At 54.5% G+C, this 17,503-nt stretch overlaps 2 protein-coding genes across 2 annotated transcripts in view; one reads left to right on the top strand and one right to left on the bottom strand.

Moving 5' to 3' along the window:
* Window positions 1-17,503, bottom strand: part of CUNH7orf50 (chromosome unknown C7orf50 homolog) — a 95,828-nt gene that overhangs the window by 52,007 nt on the left and 26,318 nt on the right. The gene's annotated exons all lie outside the window — the stretch shown is intronic.
* GPER1 (G protein-coupled estrogen receptor 1) lies at window positions 6,843-7,937 on the top strand. Its single transcript, XM_007943094.1, has one exon. It carries the CDS (start codon window positions 6,843-6,845, stop codon window positions 7,935-7,937), a length of 1,095 nt encoding a protein of 364 aa, XP_007941285.1.

Raw genomic sequence — 17,503 nt, 5'->3', positions numbered from 1 at the left:
GAGTCCCAATCTCTCCACAACCTCGCCAGCATTTGTTATTTTCTGTCTTGTTGAACTTCGCTACTAGTGCTGGAGCAAGATGGTACCTCATTGTTGTTTTGATTTGCATCTAATAGCTAATGATCGTGAGCAAGAAATGGTAGGTAAACTCTTAACTTTAAAAACACAACACCAGAGCTGATGGGAGGATTGTAGGAACTGCTTCTGTGGTGGTCCCCAAGCCTCACTGAGCCTCTCAAGGTTCCCCGAGGCACAGTTGGGCTGGGACAAGGACGCTTAAGCTGCCTGTTCTAGTGCATTCCACCATAAACAGACACCCCTCTCCCCACCTGCGCCAGTGGCCTCTCCCTATGGCAGAACCCCAGGTGCACAACCTCTCTGTGCCTCTGTAAGTTTCATGCACCTGGGCCAAGTTCTGGCCACCACGGCTACCAACCAGCCTCAGAATTCCAGGAAGTCAGGAAAGTACCTGCAACATAGGCCCAGCTGCCCAGCTGTCAGCACCATCATGGCCACTGGGACTGCCCTGTGTGGGGGCTGTGAAGCTGTAATGGTGTGTCTAATGCAGGAGAACAGCCAGGCCAGCTGGATGGTTCTGGAACAGTGTAAATTCCTTCTTACAAAGGAAGAAAGGGTGTAAGATAAGACTGCTGGTGATCAATTTCCTCTAAAAAGTCCCTCAATCAAACCCTGCTTGTCCTGAGCATCCTACAGCATGCATGCACATGCATGTGCACACACGTACACATGCACTTACACCCTCTCACATGTGCAAATTTCATTTTACTGACATATACGCGTGCACTTACACCCTCTCACATATGCAAATTCACATGTGCACACACGCAGCCCTCCACTCACATGTGCACACACTCACATACATGAGCACTGACATGCACACACACTCAGACACATGCACTCACACACACATGCACATATGCACACACACATGCACACCCACTCACACATGCACCCCCCACATGCACTCCCCCACATGCACAAACATGAAGTCACACACATAAACACCCACATGCATACACACATGCACACACATATACACTCTCACACGTGCACACAAGCACACCCACACCCATGCACACCCACACCTGCACACCTACATGCTCTCACATGCACTTAAACACACATGCACACCCACATGCACACCTACACACACCTGCCACCCACACACATGCACTCACACACATGCGCATCCACATGCACCACACACATACACACATGCACTCGTGCATACTCAGGCACACATGCATACACATCTGCACTCATACACATACTCTCACACATTCATACTCACATACATGCACCCACCCACACATATACTCACACATGCAGACACACATGTGCACCCATGCACATGTATACCACCTGCACACATACATTCATTCACACACACATGAACTCTCACATGTGGACACAGACACATGCACACTCACAAACCTACACAGACACACCTGCATACATATGCACACACACAGTCACAAATATATGCATATTCACACATGTACTCAAACACAGGCACACACACACAGAGGCGGACACACTTTCACACATGCTAACACATATACATTTGCACACTCACATGCAGCCACACATGCACTCATACACATGCACTCTCATCAATGCAGGTACATGCACACCCATAGACATGCACACAGATACATTTCCACACTCACATGTGTACAGACTTGCAAACATCCTTGCACACACACCACTGGACAAACACACATGTGCACATACACATACAGATGGACACATGCAATCACAAGGCTGCAACTGGATCTGACTTGGGTGACAAGTATCTGCTTCTGCCACCAACAGCGCAGGGCTGGGTCTCGAGAGCCAGGCTTGTGTGGGAGGAAGCCACCTTCTTTAGTGGTCGAACACCTCCTCTCACAGTTGACGGCCTCCAGGTGCAGCAGCCATGTTAGTGTGCCAGGTTGCTCTGAAGAAACTTGAAGAGGTTGAGCCACAATGAATAGCACTTCCCAGGGGATTGCACCCTTCTCAGGCAGCTTAGGAGTGATGAAGGATGCCCAAGGTGGCAGAAAAAGTCCCTAAAGGTGAGAACAATGCAGAAGACTGACGACTCATAAACCAAATCAAGTCCTGTTCTGCTATCTCACTGCCACATGACCTAACTGCCATCCCTGACCCACCACAACCACGTGCGTCTGGCTTGGTTTCCATCCAACATCGGCTGCACAGCCTGACATCACCAGTGAGAACTGGGTTTGGAATGACCGCTGTGCGTGAGAGCAGAACGCCAAGGGCCACACACCTCCTCTTCCCACCACAACCACGTGCGTCCAGCTTGGTTTCTATCTGACATAGGCTGCACAGTCTGATGTCTCCACCGGGTCAGGCCCTCAGCCCCGTGAGCAGGTCTGACCGGCACACTCTCCCCCTAGGGCGGATAGAAAGAGCAGACAAGAAGCAGGCATTGGGCCATCTCAGGTTTCCAAGGCTTAACCTGTACAGAAGCAGACTGCCTCTTCTTTCTCCTATAGAATGGCTGGTAGGTTTGAACCGCCCACCTTGCAGATAGCCAGAAGTATGAAATCAGAACACATCTGCCCTGTGAACCCTCAGCCCACTCCCCCGGGAGGGTGCTCAGGGGGCTGGGTGCCAAGGTGCTCCGTGGCCACTCAGATGCAGGGACGCTGTGGGCGCTACTTCTAGGAGATCTGGGTTTGAATTCCATGCATGTGTCTCATCCAGATGACACTGTGCCTTCTCATGGCTCACTCCTCTCGTAGCAGTGTCCCAGGCACCGACAATGCCAAGACCATCTTGCGTTCCCAGCTGGCCTGAGACACGCACAAAGTAAAGCCAGCCTTGCTCGTTTTATTACGTCACTCACACACACGAAAGGCAGGCTCCAGAGCTGAGGAATTTCTAAAGCTGAAAGGAAGCCTGAACAGCAGTATTTTTCCATAAAAAATGTAACACTGTATTTGATGTTGAAAAGAATGTGTATTTTCCCACACATAGTGCAGGTGTTCAATTTCCATACAGAACACTTGGAGACTTGTCTGCAACAGGGTCTCCCCAAACAGGAGCCACCCGTCCACTGCCCCTGGAGTGAGCGACCAGCCCGGTGACCTGAGGCGAACACCAGGGCTGACCATGCTTCTCGCAGCAGACTGTGAACACGCAGGCATCCTTGCGGAGACGTCCACATGGCTCCTACAGGCTCAAGGCTGCAGTGAGGAATATTCAACCTTCTGCTTCCAGGGGCAAGAAGAGCCTTGAGGCGAAGCAGTGAGAGCTGCAGAGATGCTCACGGGTCACGGCAGCCTGGCCCTGAGGTCCCGCACCGGGCCCATCCACCCCCAGCAGGAGCCCGTCTCTGCCCCCGGCCACCTTCCCAGCTACCTCCAAGCAGACGGGGACACTCTCACCACCCACAGGGCTGTGTGGCTGCGCGGGGACTGGGGCAGTCCCCGGAGGTCCACTCTCTCTGTGCTCGTCCGATGCTGCAGCCTGCAACCGGCAGGGGCCCCTCGCTGTCTCCAAGAGGGGAAGGTTCTGTTTGGGCTTCCAGCAGGCTCGCCCAGCATGTCTGTGTCTGCATTTCGAAGCCTGTCCTGAATGTCCTGGTGAAATTCAGGATTAAATTCTGTTACTTGCATCTGCAGTCACGAAGCCCAGTTTTATAACCAGTCAGTTGCTGAACTAGTCAGACTGTGTAAGTTTCAACAAACAGAACAGTATCTAGAACAAACCCTTTAAGCTTAAAAAAAAGTTTTGTACCAGCGGGTAAAGAAAAGCCGTTAAACTGGCAACTCCCATACAAGCACGTTCAGTGGGGCTGACTTGCTGCCAGAGCCTGGGAGGACGGGCCAGCAGAAGAAGAGTTAATGCTGGCGGGAGGAGGCGCCCAGCCCTGGAGGAGCCTCGGGAGGGGCCTGGGAGCCTATAAACCCCGAGCTCACAGAAAGCATCTACAGACGGACAGCAAGGCAGGACACCCAGTGTCGCCTGTCACACTAGTCTCCGTGCAGCAGCCAGGGTCTTTTCCCTCCTGCTGTTGCCAAGATGCTGCAGGACCACCTAACTGGCTGAGCTAGCCAGACTGCCTCTGGGAACCCACAGACACAGCTGCAGCCTGGGATGGGTGAGCCCACCAAGGCCAGCAGAGGCCTGGGAACATGAACACAGGAGGCTGGGGACCAGCACAGAGCGGCGATGGGGGCCGAGCAGGTAGGATGAGGCCTCTCCTCGGAGCCATATGCACAAGTATGGGGGAGGCGGTGTGGGCAAGGAGACGAGGTGGCTCCACTCCACTGCAATGTGCTGGGGCTGACCGCTGCCCGCTGCCGTAAGTGACACGGCACCCTCTGGAAAGAGCAGCAGCAAGGCCATGAAGCCGGCCAGGGTGACTGCTCCCTATGAGAAGGCCACCTGCTCTGCAGTTCTCAGAGTGACCACCAAGGGAGGGTCTGTGTGCAGGCACGCCTTGTAGTGCAGTGAGGTAATGCCAGCCAGGGCTTGAACAGAGAGTGCATCTCCCACTAGAGAATAAGCTGGCCAGGCTCAGCGTGGCACTGAGGACTTCTGTCATAACATCAATGGGGAACGCTGTGCAGCAGAAGGGTGAGGGGACACTGACCGGTCCAACAAGAGCGGGTTTTCTCCCCTGACCCAGACAAGCCGGGGAATCTATGCTAGGCTTGGCCTTCTACCTGTAAGTTCACGGACAGCTTCAATGAGGATCCTGTGTCAGAAGGAGATTTCATACTAAGTTCCTACATCCTTCTGTGAGACCATTACAGACTGGCAGTGTTGGTCCCGGGATCCAACGATACCACTTGTGAGGGATGAAATAAAGGGCTGGCATGCTGACACCCCCCCACCCCCTCACCCCCAGTTTATTCACCAAGCACAGCGCAGAGAGCAAAGGCCTGCTGACGGCTTGCTCCCCTTTCCGACCTCCTCCGACACTGCAGTCTGGCCGTTGCCCAAACGCTGCCATTTTAAAGAGCAAAACCAGCCCTGAACAATTTTAAGATTAAACCAAAGGCTTCAGACACTGCAGAGAGAACCAGCCAACAGCGCCATCCCCTTCTGAGCTACCTAGAGCGAACCAGCAGGCAGTGCCACCCACTTCCGGTGCTACAGAAGGAACCAACGGGCAGTGCCACCCGCTTCCGGTGCTACAGAAGGAACCAGCGGGCAGTGCCACCCGCTTCCAGAGCTACAGAAGGAACCAGCGGGCAGTGCTGCCTGCTTCCGGCGCTACAGAGAGAACCGCCGGGCAGTGCCACCGCTTCTGGCGCTACCGAGAGAACCGCCGGGCAGTGCCACCCGCTTCCAGCGCTATAGAGAGAACCACTGGGCAGTGCCACCCCCTGGTCTGATCACATCATGTCCCAAAGATGAGCAAAGACTGCAAAGTAATGACAAAAATCCCTCCTGTCAGCCGGCCCAGCAAAGGTCAATGGCTATTTTAAGTGACAGCTGACACCAAGGCAGGGGTTTCCTCTTCTTCCTCCTTAGGCAGCACTAACAAGCTAACGGAGAACCAGATGGCCAGTTGAGTCTGGCAGCATCCAAACTCCTCACAGGCTCAGTAAAACGAAAACTCACGGAGGAAACAGCTCTGGTTCACGTCCCTGTGCGGCCTACGGACCCCTCCTGGCTTCCTCACCCTCCTGACCCTGGGCTGCTCAGCCTTGGGGGGACCATGTGGTGCTGTGGGGTATTTCGGTGGCAGTCACCCTGTCATGACTATCAGAAATGTCTCCAGACATTGCCAAGTGTGTCCTGGGGGTCAGAGTCCCCCCAGGCTGAGAACCCCTGGCTGACTCCACCGGGAACTGAGGGCAAGAAGCACACTGCAGGCTGGGCTTTGAGTCCCACACCCTGTACCCAGCTTCTGGGTCACAGGGAGTGTTCCAAAAACTGCCCCAGGTTCAAAGCCAGTTGTTAAAACACCTCCTGAAGCAGTACCAGTGGCGTGTTGAGCTCCCCGCCCCCGTGGCGATGCCACTTCCCCTCGCTTCCTGGCAGCACTCAGCACGAGCGCCAGCGAGCAGGCAAAGCGTCTTCTCGGGGTTTTACCGCAGCTGCAGCCCCAGAGCCCTCCCGACCCCCCGTCTTCCAGAGATTCTGCCCGGCTCCCAGAGCCCTCCCGACCCCCCGTCTTCCAGAGATTCTGCCCGGCTCCCAGACCACCATCTTCCAGAAGGCCGGGCTTCCCACCCTGGCTCAGTCTCTGCCAACAGCTGGGGAGACGCTGGATTTCCTCGGGCTCACAGTACTTTTCCTAAGGGCTGCACACCCCACACCCACATTACTTTATAAATGTGCTATGCGGCTTCTTCAAAGCACCCGCTGGGGGTGGGGTGGGAAGGGGCAGGCGCGGCGGGTGGCGTGCTGGCAGCTCCGGTGCTCTGCTTCTCCTTCTGTTGTGGGACCATCGGCTCTCTGAGAGGGTGCCACCAAAGCCCCGGTGCCCCCCATCCACATGGCTGTGCATAGACTGGCTCACTGGCATTGTACGAGGCCCTAACACCCTCTGCTTGCTCTCCCCAGGTCCCCAGATAGCAAGGAAACCCCAAGGGGCCGCTGTGGACAAGGCAGCTTGAGGCCACCAGGATCTGGCCACCAAAGACCACTGAAGACACCACGGTCAGTAGCCGGCTTAAGTCCTTTCATCCAGATGTCAACCGCCACATCCAGTGTTCTAGCTTCATTGATTTCAAAAGTGTCTAACTTGCTTCCAAAGCCACTGCCTTCCTTTTAAGAGATGTGTTTGCAGCTTGAGGTGGGTCTCTGTGTGCCTTCTGGCCAGTCCTGAATCCCCTGGCAGAGACACAGGCATGGAGGGCCACCCGGGCACGGCACAGCCCGCCACTCCCAACGGCAGCCTCCTGGCCCTGGGCGCAGCGCACCTGCTGGATGGCGCAGCCCTGGCGAACCACTCGCGTGCCCTGCAGGAGCACCAGCAGTACGCCATCGGGCTCTTCCTGTCCTGCCTCTACATCATCTTCCTCTTCCCCATTGGCTTCGTGGGCAACATCCTGATCCTGCTGGTGAACCTCAGCTTCCGGGAGAAGATGACCATCCCCGACCTGTACTTCATCAACCTGGCGGCCGCCGACCTCATCCTGGTGGCCGACTCGCTCATCGAGGTGTTCAACCTGGACGAGCAGTACTACGACATCACCGCGCTCTGCACCTTCATGTCCCTGTTCCTGCAGATGAACATGTACAGCAGCATCTTCTTCCTCACCTGGATGAGCTTTGACCGCTACGTCGCCCTGGCCCGGGCCATGCGCGCCAGCCTCTTCCGCACCAAGCAGCATGCGCGGCTGAGCTGCGGCCTCATCTGGCTGGCCTCGGCCTCGGCCACACTCGTGCCCTTCACAGCCGTGCACCTGCAGCACACCAGGGAGGCCTGCTTCTGCTTTGCTGACGTGCGGGAGGTGCAGTGGCTGGAGGTCACCCTCGGCTTCATTGTGCCGCTGGCCGTCATCGGCCTCTGCTACTCGCTCATTGCCAGGGTGCTGGTGGGCGCGCACCAGCGCCACGGCCCGCGGCCCCGGCGGCAGAAGGCGCTGCGCATGATCCTCACGGTGGTGCTGGTGTTCTTCGTCTGCTGGCTGCCGGAGAACGTGTTTATCAGCGTGCACCTGCTGCAACGCCCAGAGCCAGGGGCCTCCCACTGCAAGCAGGCCTTCCGGCACGCCTACCCCCTGACCGGCCACATCGTCAACCTCGCCGCCTTCTCCAACAGCTGCCTGAACCCCCTCATCTACAGCTTTCTCGGGGAGACCTTCAGGGACAAGCTGAGGCTGTACATTGAGAAGAAGACCAACATGTTGGCCCTCCACCGTTTCTGCCATGCCACCCTGAAGTCGGTGATCCCAGACAGCGAGGGGCCATCGGACACCAAGTTCAGCAGCGTGGTGTAAAGGGCCAGTGCTCCCCTGAGATGCACCTGGGCCAGGTGGGCAGGTGGGGCAGGATGCTTCCTGTTGCCAACTCAATCTGAGTACCCAGGGACTCTGCAGTGCCTTGGCCAGGGCCATGCAGCTGCCTGGCCACCCTTGGTCACTAGAGAAAGTGCACTGAGGCCATTGTGGCTCAGCGCTGCCCACCCCCTAGGCTGCTCTCACCCCAAACGCTGGCATGGCAGGTTGCCTGAACCTGGCAGAGAAGGACCACCAAGCCCCTGGCTGCGTGAACAGTACCCCTAAGTGACATGGACACTGCTGACCAGCGAGGAGGAGGAGGAGGAGGAGGAGGAGGAGGAGGAGGAGGGAGCCTTAAAATGATGTCCCCATGCATCTGCCTTCTCGGGGGAAATGAGCAGTCCGCAGACACAGGCACAAATGCAGTCAGACGTAAGGGCTGTCTTCCGTCTGTGGTTTGTACTGTACTATGTACGTGCCGACAAGTTTACTGACAATTAAAAAGGGAGCAAGAACAGCCCCTCGCTCATGCACACACGGCCACTCTCACCTCTCAGATGACGATGGCCTCATTAGCCACTCCCCTGGTCACCCTGCCCCACCTTGTGTGTCAGGACACTTATTAACTGGTCGCAGCAGGGACAGGTTCTCTAGTGACATTCCCCTCCCTCCTGCTCTGAGACGCCGACTGCCTGGCTGGGTGTGTGCGACTGTCTCTGTAGCTAGGTCAGTGCAGGGTAAGGTGGGAGGTCGCATGGATGATGCATGGATGGCTATAGCATCTGTGGTCATAGTGTGTCCCCACAGACAGCAGTGGGGTGTCTGGTTACCATGTGTGTCCCCACAGACAGCAGTGGGCTGTCTGGTCCCTGCGTATGGGTGATGGAGGTGATAGTAGACACTGTCCCTTACAGTGTGAAATCCACAGACATGAGGCTGCTGGATGGCTGTCAGTGACACAGGCAGGCACTGACCCCCACTCTATGAGAGTCGCCCCTGAGCACCGCAGAACTTGCCTTCCCCGTCCTGGGCTCTGTCCCTGGGAGCCTGGTGTTTATGACTCTTAACAGGCACCTCTCTGTCCCACAGACGCAGAGGACACACCCCCTCCACACATGGGAATCCCCTTTTCTAGGAAACTCCACACGGTAAGCCCATGCTGTGGTGCCCTGCGGTACATTGTGCCCACAAGCACTGGCTGTAAGGGCCATCAGTTCTGACCCTCGTGGTCCCAAGGACTGTTCACACTGGCTGGCATGTGTGCAGCTGTCTCCCAGGAGACACGAAGCCGTTCCCGTGTGACAGTCCCTATGGCCACTCTCCATTTAGAGCTGGGACACTGGCCTTTGTTTTGCTTATCCTCTGATAATGACAAAGTTTCCTTTAACTCAGTTGAAAGGAAAGAGGGGGGGAGGAAACAGGTGGTCACAGACATGGCAAATGTGGATAAACTCAGGGGTGCCGTGAGGCCATCTTGACGCCTGGAGTGGTCATGGCCATCCATGCTCTGGGCTCAGCTGGGGCTGAAGCTGCTGACGGAGGGGTGCCCTGAGCAGCGGTTGTCCAGCCCAGCATGTGAGCCCCCTGCTCCTGAGGCTGAAAGAACAATGCTGCACACCCATAGGAAGCCCCTGGTCTTCTCGCCAGATACCATTGTGCTTCAAGGACAGAAAGGCAGGTCAGACGGCCCTCTGACCTGGTCACCACAGGTCTCACATCCAGCAGGCGGTGTCCTCCCCACATTTACAGTATTTACAGCCCTCAACTTGGCCCGAGACCTGCTTTCTAAATAAACATCCCAACGCTCAACTTAAGATTTTCTCAGGTTGGCTCCCCAGGCGGACAAGCTGTGACCGTGGGGGTGCGGGTGGCCACGGTGGTCACAGGGGGTCACATGTGGTCAGTCATGGTCCCCCGGGTGGACAAGTTGTGACCAGGTGGGTACAGGTGACCATGGTGGTCTGGGGGAGGCGGACAAGCTGTGACCATGTGGGTGCGGGACGCCACAGTGGTCACAGGGGAAAAGGGGGTCACAGATGGTCAGTCACGGTTCCCTGAGTGGACAAGCTGTAACCGTGTGCATGCAGAGTCATGGTGATCATGGGGGTCACAGGTAACCACCTGTGACCATCAATCACAGTTCCCACGTGGCACTGTTCTGAGGATGGGGAGCCTCCACCTGCATGCACTTGGACCATCGAGAGACTGGGCATTAGTCCAGCAAAGCTGTGCCTTGACTTTTTCCCATAGCTACACCTGAAAGTGCAGGGCGGCAGGAGGCCTCCCACCTCTGGGTGGAACCTGTATCTCACCACAGCCCCGAACTCCCTTGGAGGGCAGTTCCCTGGCCCTGGCAGGACAGAAGGCTCCCCCGGGGCCTGGTACACCAGCACAGGCAGGCAGCCCTCAGAAGCCTAAGGACACTGTTGCAAACCTCCCAGCAGCACCACAGCCATCCCACCAAGGGCACCTTGTGTAGAGCACGCCCGCCACCAGCCCTTGGAGCTGGCTACCTGGCCTGTGAGATCAGTTGATGCTGTTCTATGATCAGTGAGACCAGGGTGGGCACCTCACTGGTGCAGAGCTGTGGGGAGGGTGGAGGCTGCAGCCGACACAAAGCAGCAAGAGCTCTTTTCAAATCCCAGGGGGACCAGGACCCATGGACGAGCCGCTGGATACTACTCAACTGAGACCAGAACCCAGGGCTCCAGGACTCCAGTGCCCGCCTGCCCCTCAAGCAGGCCCGTGCCCTTGCAGAGCATTTGGGAGCTGGGGCTAACGTCATTCTGTGGGGCAGGAACACTGAGATAAAAATCAAGGCGTGCTGAGTGCTCTGCTGTTTCCTGGTGACCGGCTCTCCCTGCATGCAGGAGCCAACAGAACTGCAAGAGCAGGAACAGGCCCACTTCGTCTGTGCTAATAATTGACCGACATGCCCCTTCCGCCCCTCCCATACCACGCGTCCCCCTGCGGCAAGGCCAGGCACCACTGGCCTTACTAAAGGCACCTACGTGTGTACTGTGGTCCCAAGAGTGGGGGACACAGGACAATGGCCAGCAGATCTTCTTAGGAGACTAGGTCTCAGCAGTGGCACGAGGGAAACGGCCTAACCCAGTTTTACATGTGCCAAGAACTGAGTAAACCACTGAGTGCATGGATGCTGTAAGAGCCGGGGTCCTCAGGGGGTCTGTGTACACTGTGTGCGTGTGTGTGCACACAGAGGAAGGGGGCTACAGGTGAACCCTGTGAGATGGGGCAGAGACCGGAAGTACTGGTTTAAACCCAGGATTTCTAACACTGGGATATGTATGCTTGTATACGCAGTGTGTGTGCACTAGTGTTAAGTATGTATGTGTGTCCAGTGAGCATGTGTGATATGTGTATGTCACATATGAACATGTCTGTAAACATATACACACACACATGTCCATGCACTCCCTAGCTTTGTTCCTCAAAGGATCTAGGAAAACAGCTGCCAGCATTGGGGGCCACCTGGAACCCAGATCCCAGTCTCTGACACCTGTGCCCTCTGAACACAACTGGGGTGCCTTGCAGAGAGGGAGGTTAGGGTGAGGCAGGAAGGTTCAGGAGGAGCCCTGGAGCCAAAAGGTAGAAAATGCTTCCAAAAATGACAGGTCCACACCCAAAGGAGCCAGCTGCCAGGGCCTCCACAGGCACACTGAGACAACTAATAGTGTGCTAGAGTTTACCTTCACTAACTCAGTAACAAAGTAAATAAACACAACAAAGTAAACTAACAAATGCAGGAAGGAAGGGGGGCAGCTGAGCAGCAAAGAAGAGGGATGGGCTCCAGTGGGCACCACCGCTCTGCAGTGCTGAAGGCACACACCAGCGGGGGAGACCAGTGTGTGGCGGCTCAGCGAGGGAGCTGGGAGCGGCACCAGGCAGGGCTTGGCCACCATACGGTGAAGACAGTCTTACCTGAATGACCTAAGTATCCAGCTCCCACCCCAAAATGGGGAAACAGTCACAGTGCACCATCAGAAGTGATGCCATCCCCTCAAAGGACACGACATCCCACTCTCCTAAGGGTGTATAGTCTGAACCACTGAGGAAGCACCAGAAAAACCAACATGGGCCTGGAGGGCCGGACTCCCCGAAAATGTGTCTGTCATGGAAGACGAGATAGGCAGGGGGCTATCCCCTAAGGGAGCCTGGAGCCATGAATTGCTCAGCTGCTAACCAAAGACTGGTGGTTCAAACCCACCCAGTGGCTCTCAGAGAGAAAGGCCTGGTGGTCTGCTCCCAGCCCAGGAAACCCTGCGGGGAGGTGTTCTACTCTATCATATAAGTCAGACTGACTCAGTATAGTGCGAGATCCCAGATGGGACATCAGCGGGTCACCTGACAGAATCAGAATACCTGGGAAGAGGCAGTCACTGTACCTGTGTCATACTTCCTGGGACTGTCAGCCCCAGCAGCTTATGTAAAAATGTGCTTACGCCTTGCATGCACCCTGACACCTCTGGAGGCACAGAGACATGACTAGCACAATCTATGTCAAATCGTCCGGGGATGGGGTACACATACAAATGGACATGCTATTTACATACTTAGAGCACACGTGTGAGCACAATTGAAAAAAAGGAAAGACCTCTATTTCCGTGTGCTAGCACAGACTCAGTGGACTCGCTTCTAGAGACTGAGCCCCATAAAAGCCCCACGTGGCCTTTGTTTGGGGCTCAGTTTCTGAATGTGAATCCGCTGAGTCTGTGCTAGCGCACGGAAATAGAGGTCTTTCCTTTTTTTCACCATCCTGCTTTGCGTTAGCGTTTCCCTTGATGGCTCTGGTAACATTTCCTAGTGCATTGGCTGGGAAATTTCCTCGGGTTCAGCCTCCCCACTCTTCTCGCTGTCTGAGGGACCAGTAGCATGGCTATTGTTGACCCCAGGAAACCGGTGGCCTGGGCCGGCCCTTGATCTGAGGAAGACGGCCTGCTGAGTGCACCAGTGTGATATTTGACACTGTGCGGGCCACCTGCATTGGGACCAGAGCCAGTCCTGCCCCCAGCTCCGGGGACCTAGCAGGAGGAGGAATGACCACCCTCTGGATGTCTGAACCGTGGTAGGTTATGGGGCCCCACAGATAACCAGGCCTGCTGGAAAGGAGAAGGGGAGCCTGATCAGCTCCCAGGCACTGTCTGAGTATCGCCCAGATGGAAGTGGAGAGAAACCATGGTAGCCCACAGGCAGTACAGGGTGTTTGGGTTGGTGACAGACGTGTGAGTGAGTGTGTCTGGCTAACTGAGACCCTAAGGAATCAGGAAGCTGGGACCAAGTGTGGAGCTGCTCTCCTAACCGGTGGTGATCCTCATACAGCTCAGGACGACAGGTCGGCTGATAGCTCAGCGGGACTTCCGGGTCAGGGGCTCATACTGACTCACCAAAGCTAAGAGGCACCTGAAAATCCTCACGACAGGAATGGGAAAACAGGTTCAGCAAAGCGACTGGTGACTGTGCTGCACTGAAATGGGAGGGGCTCAGAGTCAAGAGGGAACCCCACTCCAGATCATGTTAAAGAATTTTAAGAAGGGATTTGGTGCACAAAATTATGGAGTAAAGATGCAGGAAGGGAGACTCAACCCTATGTGAGTTAGAATGGCTGACTTTCCAGGTCGAGTGGCCATCAGAGGGAACAATGGATAAAAAAACTGTGATGAGAGTCTAGCTGGTGGTGACTGGGGACATCAGCCACCCGGATCAACTGCCTTACATAGACACCTGGCTTCAGCTGGTCACAAGTCCACCCCCATGGCTTTGAGGGCCAGTTAGCCAGTTAACGGTTTCTCGGAACCACTGCCAAAAGGGAGAGAGGAAAGCTAAAGCTCTGCCTTCTGCTTTGCCTGAGCTCTCGAGTCCCCCCCATTCTCCAGGAGGCGCCGGTGGAGCTGGTGCCCCCCTCCTTATGCCTCAATGTACCCATCTTTAAAAATCATCCGGCTGCAGACACCATCCCCACTCCTACCTGACTCCACTACTGATCCAGACTTAAAAACTCCGGTGGGGACCAGCCCAAGGCCACCCCACCTCAGTCTGTACACCCCGACATCTTCCTCAACCCCCGCTGCCAGCTCAGGGCTGCAGCCCCAGCCTGTGTTAACACTGGACAGCCCTACTCGCTTTGCTCGGCCGTACAGATGCCACTCCTAAAGACAATGGCACCCACTTATGTGGACTCAGATGGTCAGGTTCAAGGGAGACAGCACACCCTGGTTTATCAACCATTCACTGCCACCGATCTCCTCAATTGAAAGCATCACACCCCGCTGTATACCGAGGAACCACAAGCTTTGATAGACCTCACGCAGTCTATCTTCCAAACCCATAACCCTACCCGGGCAGACTGCCGTCAGCTTCTTCTCACACTATTCATTACTGAAGAGCAGAGCCAGGTACTGCAAGCTGCCGCCCAGTGGGCAGAGGAGAGTGCACCTGCAGGAGTTATGACTGCACAGGTGTATGCCCAGAGATGCCTCCCAGATGAGAATTCACATTGGGACCTGAATGAGAGAGAAAATCTTCGGAACCTGGAAACCTACCAGGAAACCCTTCTGCAGGGACTCCGAAGAGGAGGCCGAAAAGCTATTAACACCAACAAGGTGGCTGAGATCTTACAGGACCCAGGAGAAAGCCCCAGTGCATTCTATGAGAGACTCTGCGAAGCACACTGGCTTTCACCCCATTTGACCCAGAGCCAAGAGAACCAGAGGGTGGTTAACACTGCCTTCATGAATCAGAGTGTGGGAGACATCTGCTGAAAACTCCACAAACTGGAAGGCTTTGCTGGCATGTACTCCTCCCAACTCCTGAAATAACAAAAAAAAAGTCTTCATAAACCGAGACCAGGAAGCAAAGCGTGAGGCAAACCGGAAAAATGAAGAAGAAAGCAAACCTCATTGCAGCAGCACTCACCCAGACTAGGCCGGGCCCACTTAACAAGAGCGGGGGTTACTGACTTCAGGAAGGAAAACAAAAAGCACCAGGCTGAGATCCTTGATTCACTGGAAGCAGTGTGGGGCCCCTTCAGGTGGTGGCAGTACACCGCAAGGAACACCTGAGGCAAAGTACCCGAGAGGCCCAAGGAAATCAGGACGCTGACCGAGAAGCAGAAAGGGCAGCCGAGCCACTGGAAACCAAAACAGCCACACCCCTTCTCTCTTGGATGCCAGAAATTCACCCAACATATTCACAAGGAGAAAAGCAGTGGTTATAACAAGAAAGGGCTGAACAAAACAAGGACTAGTTGGCAATGCTTGTGTAACCATAGGACAGTAATCCCTGGACTACTTGCCCCCTCCCTGATCAGCAACTTTCACTCAGCCACTGTTTGGGCCAGGAGGCCACAAAACAATTCCTGGGAAAGTATTTCTATAGCCCTCCACTTGCAACAGTTACAAAAGGAGCCAGCCAGCGGTGGGTGACTTGGTATAAAAACAATCCCCGGCAAAGTCCCTCGCCACCTCCTGGCACCCAGTCTGTAGGAGCTGCACCTTTTGAAAACCTGATGGTGGATTTCACTGAACTGCCCAAGAGTGGGGGCTATCGCTATTTCTCAGTAATGGTGTGCACCTATTCCGGATGGGTGGAAACCTTCCCAACTCAGTCGGAGAAGGCCAGAGAAGTAACACGAGCCTTACTACGGAAGCCATCCGAGGTATGGACTTCCCTTGTATATAGGATCAGATAATGAACCAGCATTTGTAACGGAAGTAGTGGCCCGGCCACTTGAGCTGAGGATGGGAGTTGGGGGTATTGGTGGAGCTGGAAGGATACAGAGTGGCCCCCAGAAAAAATCATTCACTATTATGACCCGGCCACTTGAGCTGAGAATGGGAATTGGAAGTATCGAACCCCAATTTATTTACAAGAAACAACTCAGGCATTGGGCATAAATTGGAAATTACATGCTGCTTCTTCTAGGCCCCAGCACTCAGGCCGAGTAGAACGCATCAACGGGACTATGGAAGCCAGGCTCATTGCACTCTGCTAAGAAGCACCTGACTGGCCACGAGCCCTTCCCGTGGTGTCACTAAAAACCAGATGTTCCCCCAGAAAACCACCAGGTGGTCCCCTCGTAAGATTCTTCTCACCAGGCCCCGACCTCTCCTTCAGTCCAGGCCTGGAACACGCTGGGAAAGGGGTGAGAAGTTAGTAACCAACTAAAAGCACTGGGTCCAGTGTCAGCACAGATGGCGAAATGGGTGCAGAAAGCCTCCCCATGAGCTCTTCTTCCCTGTACACCCAGTCCAGCCAGGGGATCGCATGGGGGTAAAGGACTGGAACTTAGCCCCCTCAAACCTAAGTGGAAGGAACCACTTACTGTCATTCTAACCACCCCCAATGGCAGTCAAGGTTAAAGGTATCGGCTCATAAATCTACCACTCCAGAATTAAAAGGGCTACATCTGACAACTCTAACAACTCCTGGGAAATCCAAGGCCACCCCCAGACCTCTCTGAAGGTGACCTTGCAACTTGAGAACCACAGATCTACAGCGCCCTGCTCCAGTCACTCCGTGGGCTGACTGGTCGACGCACAGCTGAAGCTCAAGGACCTGCACTCACAGGTACGACTGTCCTGGGACTCATCACCCTATCCCTTGGACTTTACTATTCATATTCCCCCTTAACTGTTACTTTGACCTCTCATAACCCTTAAACTCTGTATCTAGACAACAATTTGTAAGATTAAATTTTCCACATACGTCTCCCTCTGAGGTTAAGAGATAATCCAGTGCTAGTTGATTCTGGTGTATTGTTGTTTGTACCTGTGTGTATTGTTTTGTTAGGAGGTTGAGAGCTTGAGTAATCTCATTGGTGATTATTTCTAACGCCTAAATTCCTCTGGCCTGCTCCACCTCCCTTCTTCCTCTGCCCATACTCCCCTCCTCGCTTCCGCTCAGGCACATTTAACTTCTGTAAAAATACAGAGTGTATCAAAACAACCCGCTCAGGGTCCAAGCAAAAGGGGAAAAACTACAATACAGAAGTAAAGGATCTAATTTACACTAACGGACAGATACATAATGGTACTTCAAATTGTACTCACTGGTGGTCTGGGACCAACCAAACTGCCCCACAAAATCCACATACAACCTTCAGTAACATAAACTCCTTATAATCACAAGTTACTTACCAGCCTAGAAGCCCCCAAATAGGTTATACTGCATCTGTGAGAGGAAGGCATACACTCACCTTCCTCAGGGTTAGACAGGTACCTGTACCTTAGAGACTATCTGCCCTTTCTCTTCCTCCTACCCCTGCAGAAAGGAGGAACTCTCAGGATTCCTGTATATAACTCAGCCAAGTCCCGGTGGAGCTGGAATGATACAGATTGAAAAATTATTCAATATTATGGCTGAGGATGGGAGTTGGGGGTATCGAACCCCAACTTATATACTTAACAGGGTTACTAGACTACAAACAGTGTTAGAAATAATCACCAATGAGATTACTCGAGCTCTCAATCTCCTAATGAAACAATACACACAGGTACAAACAATACACCAGAATCAACTAGCCCTGGATTATCTCTTAACCTCAGAGG

Source organism: Orycteropus afer, unplaced genomic scaffold (assembly GCF_000298275.1).
Source record: "Orycteropus afer afer isolate SDZICR_OR568_19922 unplaced genomic scaffold, OryAfe1.0 scaffold00006, whole genome shotgun sequence".
Lineage (NCBI taxonomy): Eukaryota > Metazoa > Chordata > Mammalia > Tubulidentata > Orycteropodidae > Orycteropus > Orycteropus afer.
This window is presented reverse-complemented; position numbering and strand designations above follow the sequence as displayed.

Bases quoted from the DNA above. Each gene is read 5' to 3' on its own strand.
- GPER1 (XM_007943094.1), top strand. From the start codon at position 6,843: ATGGAGGGCCACCCGGGCACGGCACAGCCCGCCACTCCCAACGGCAGC.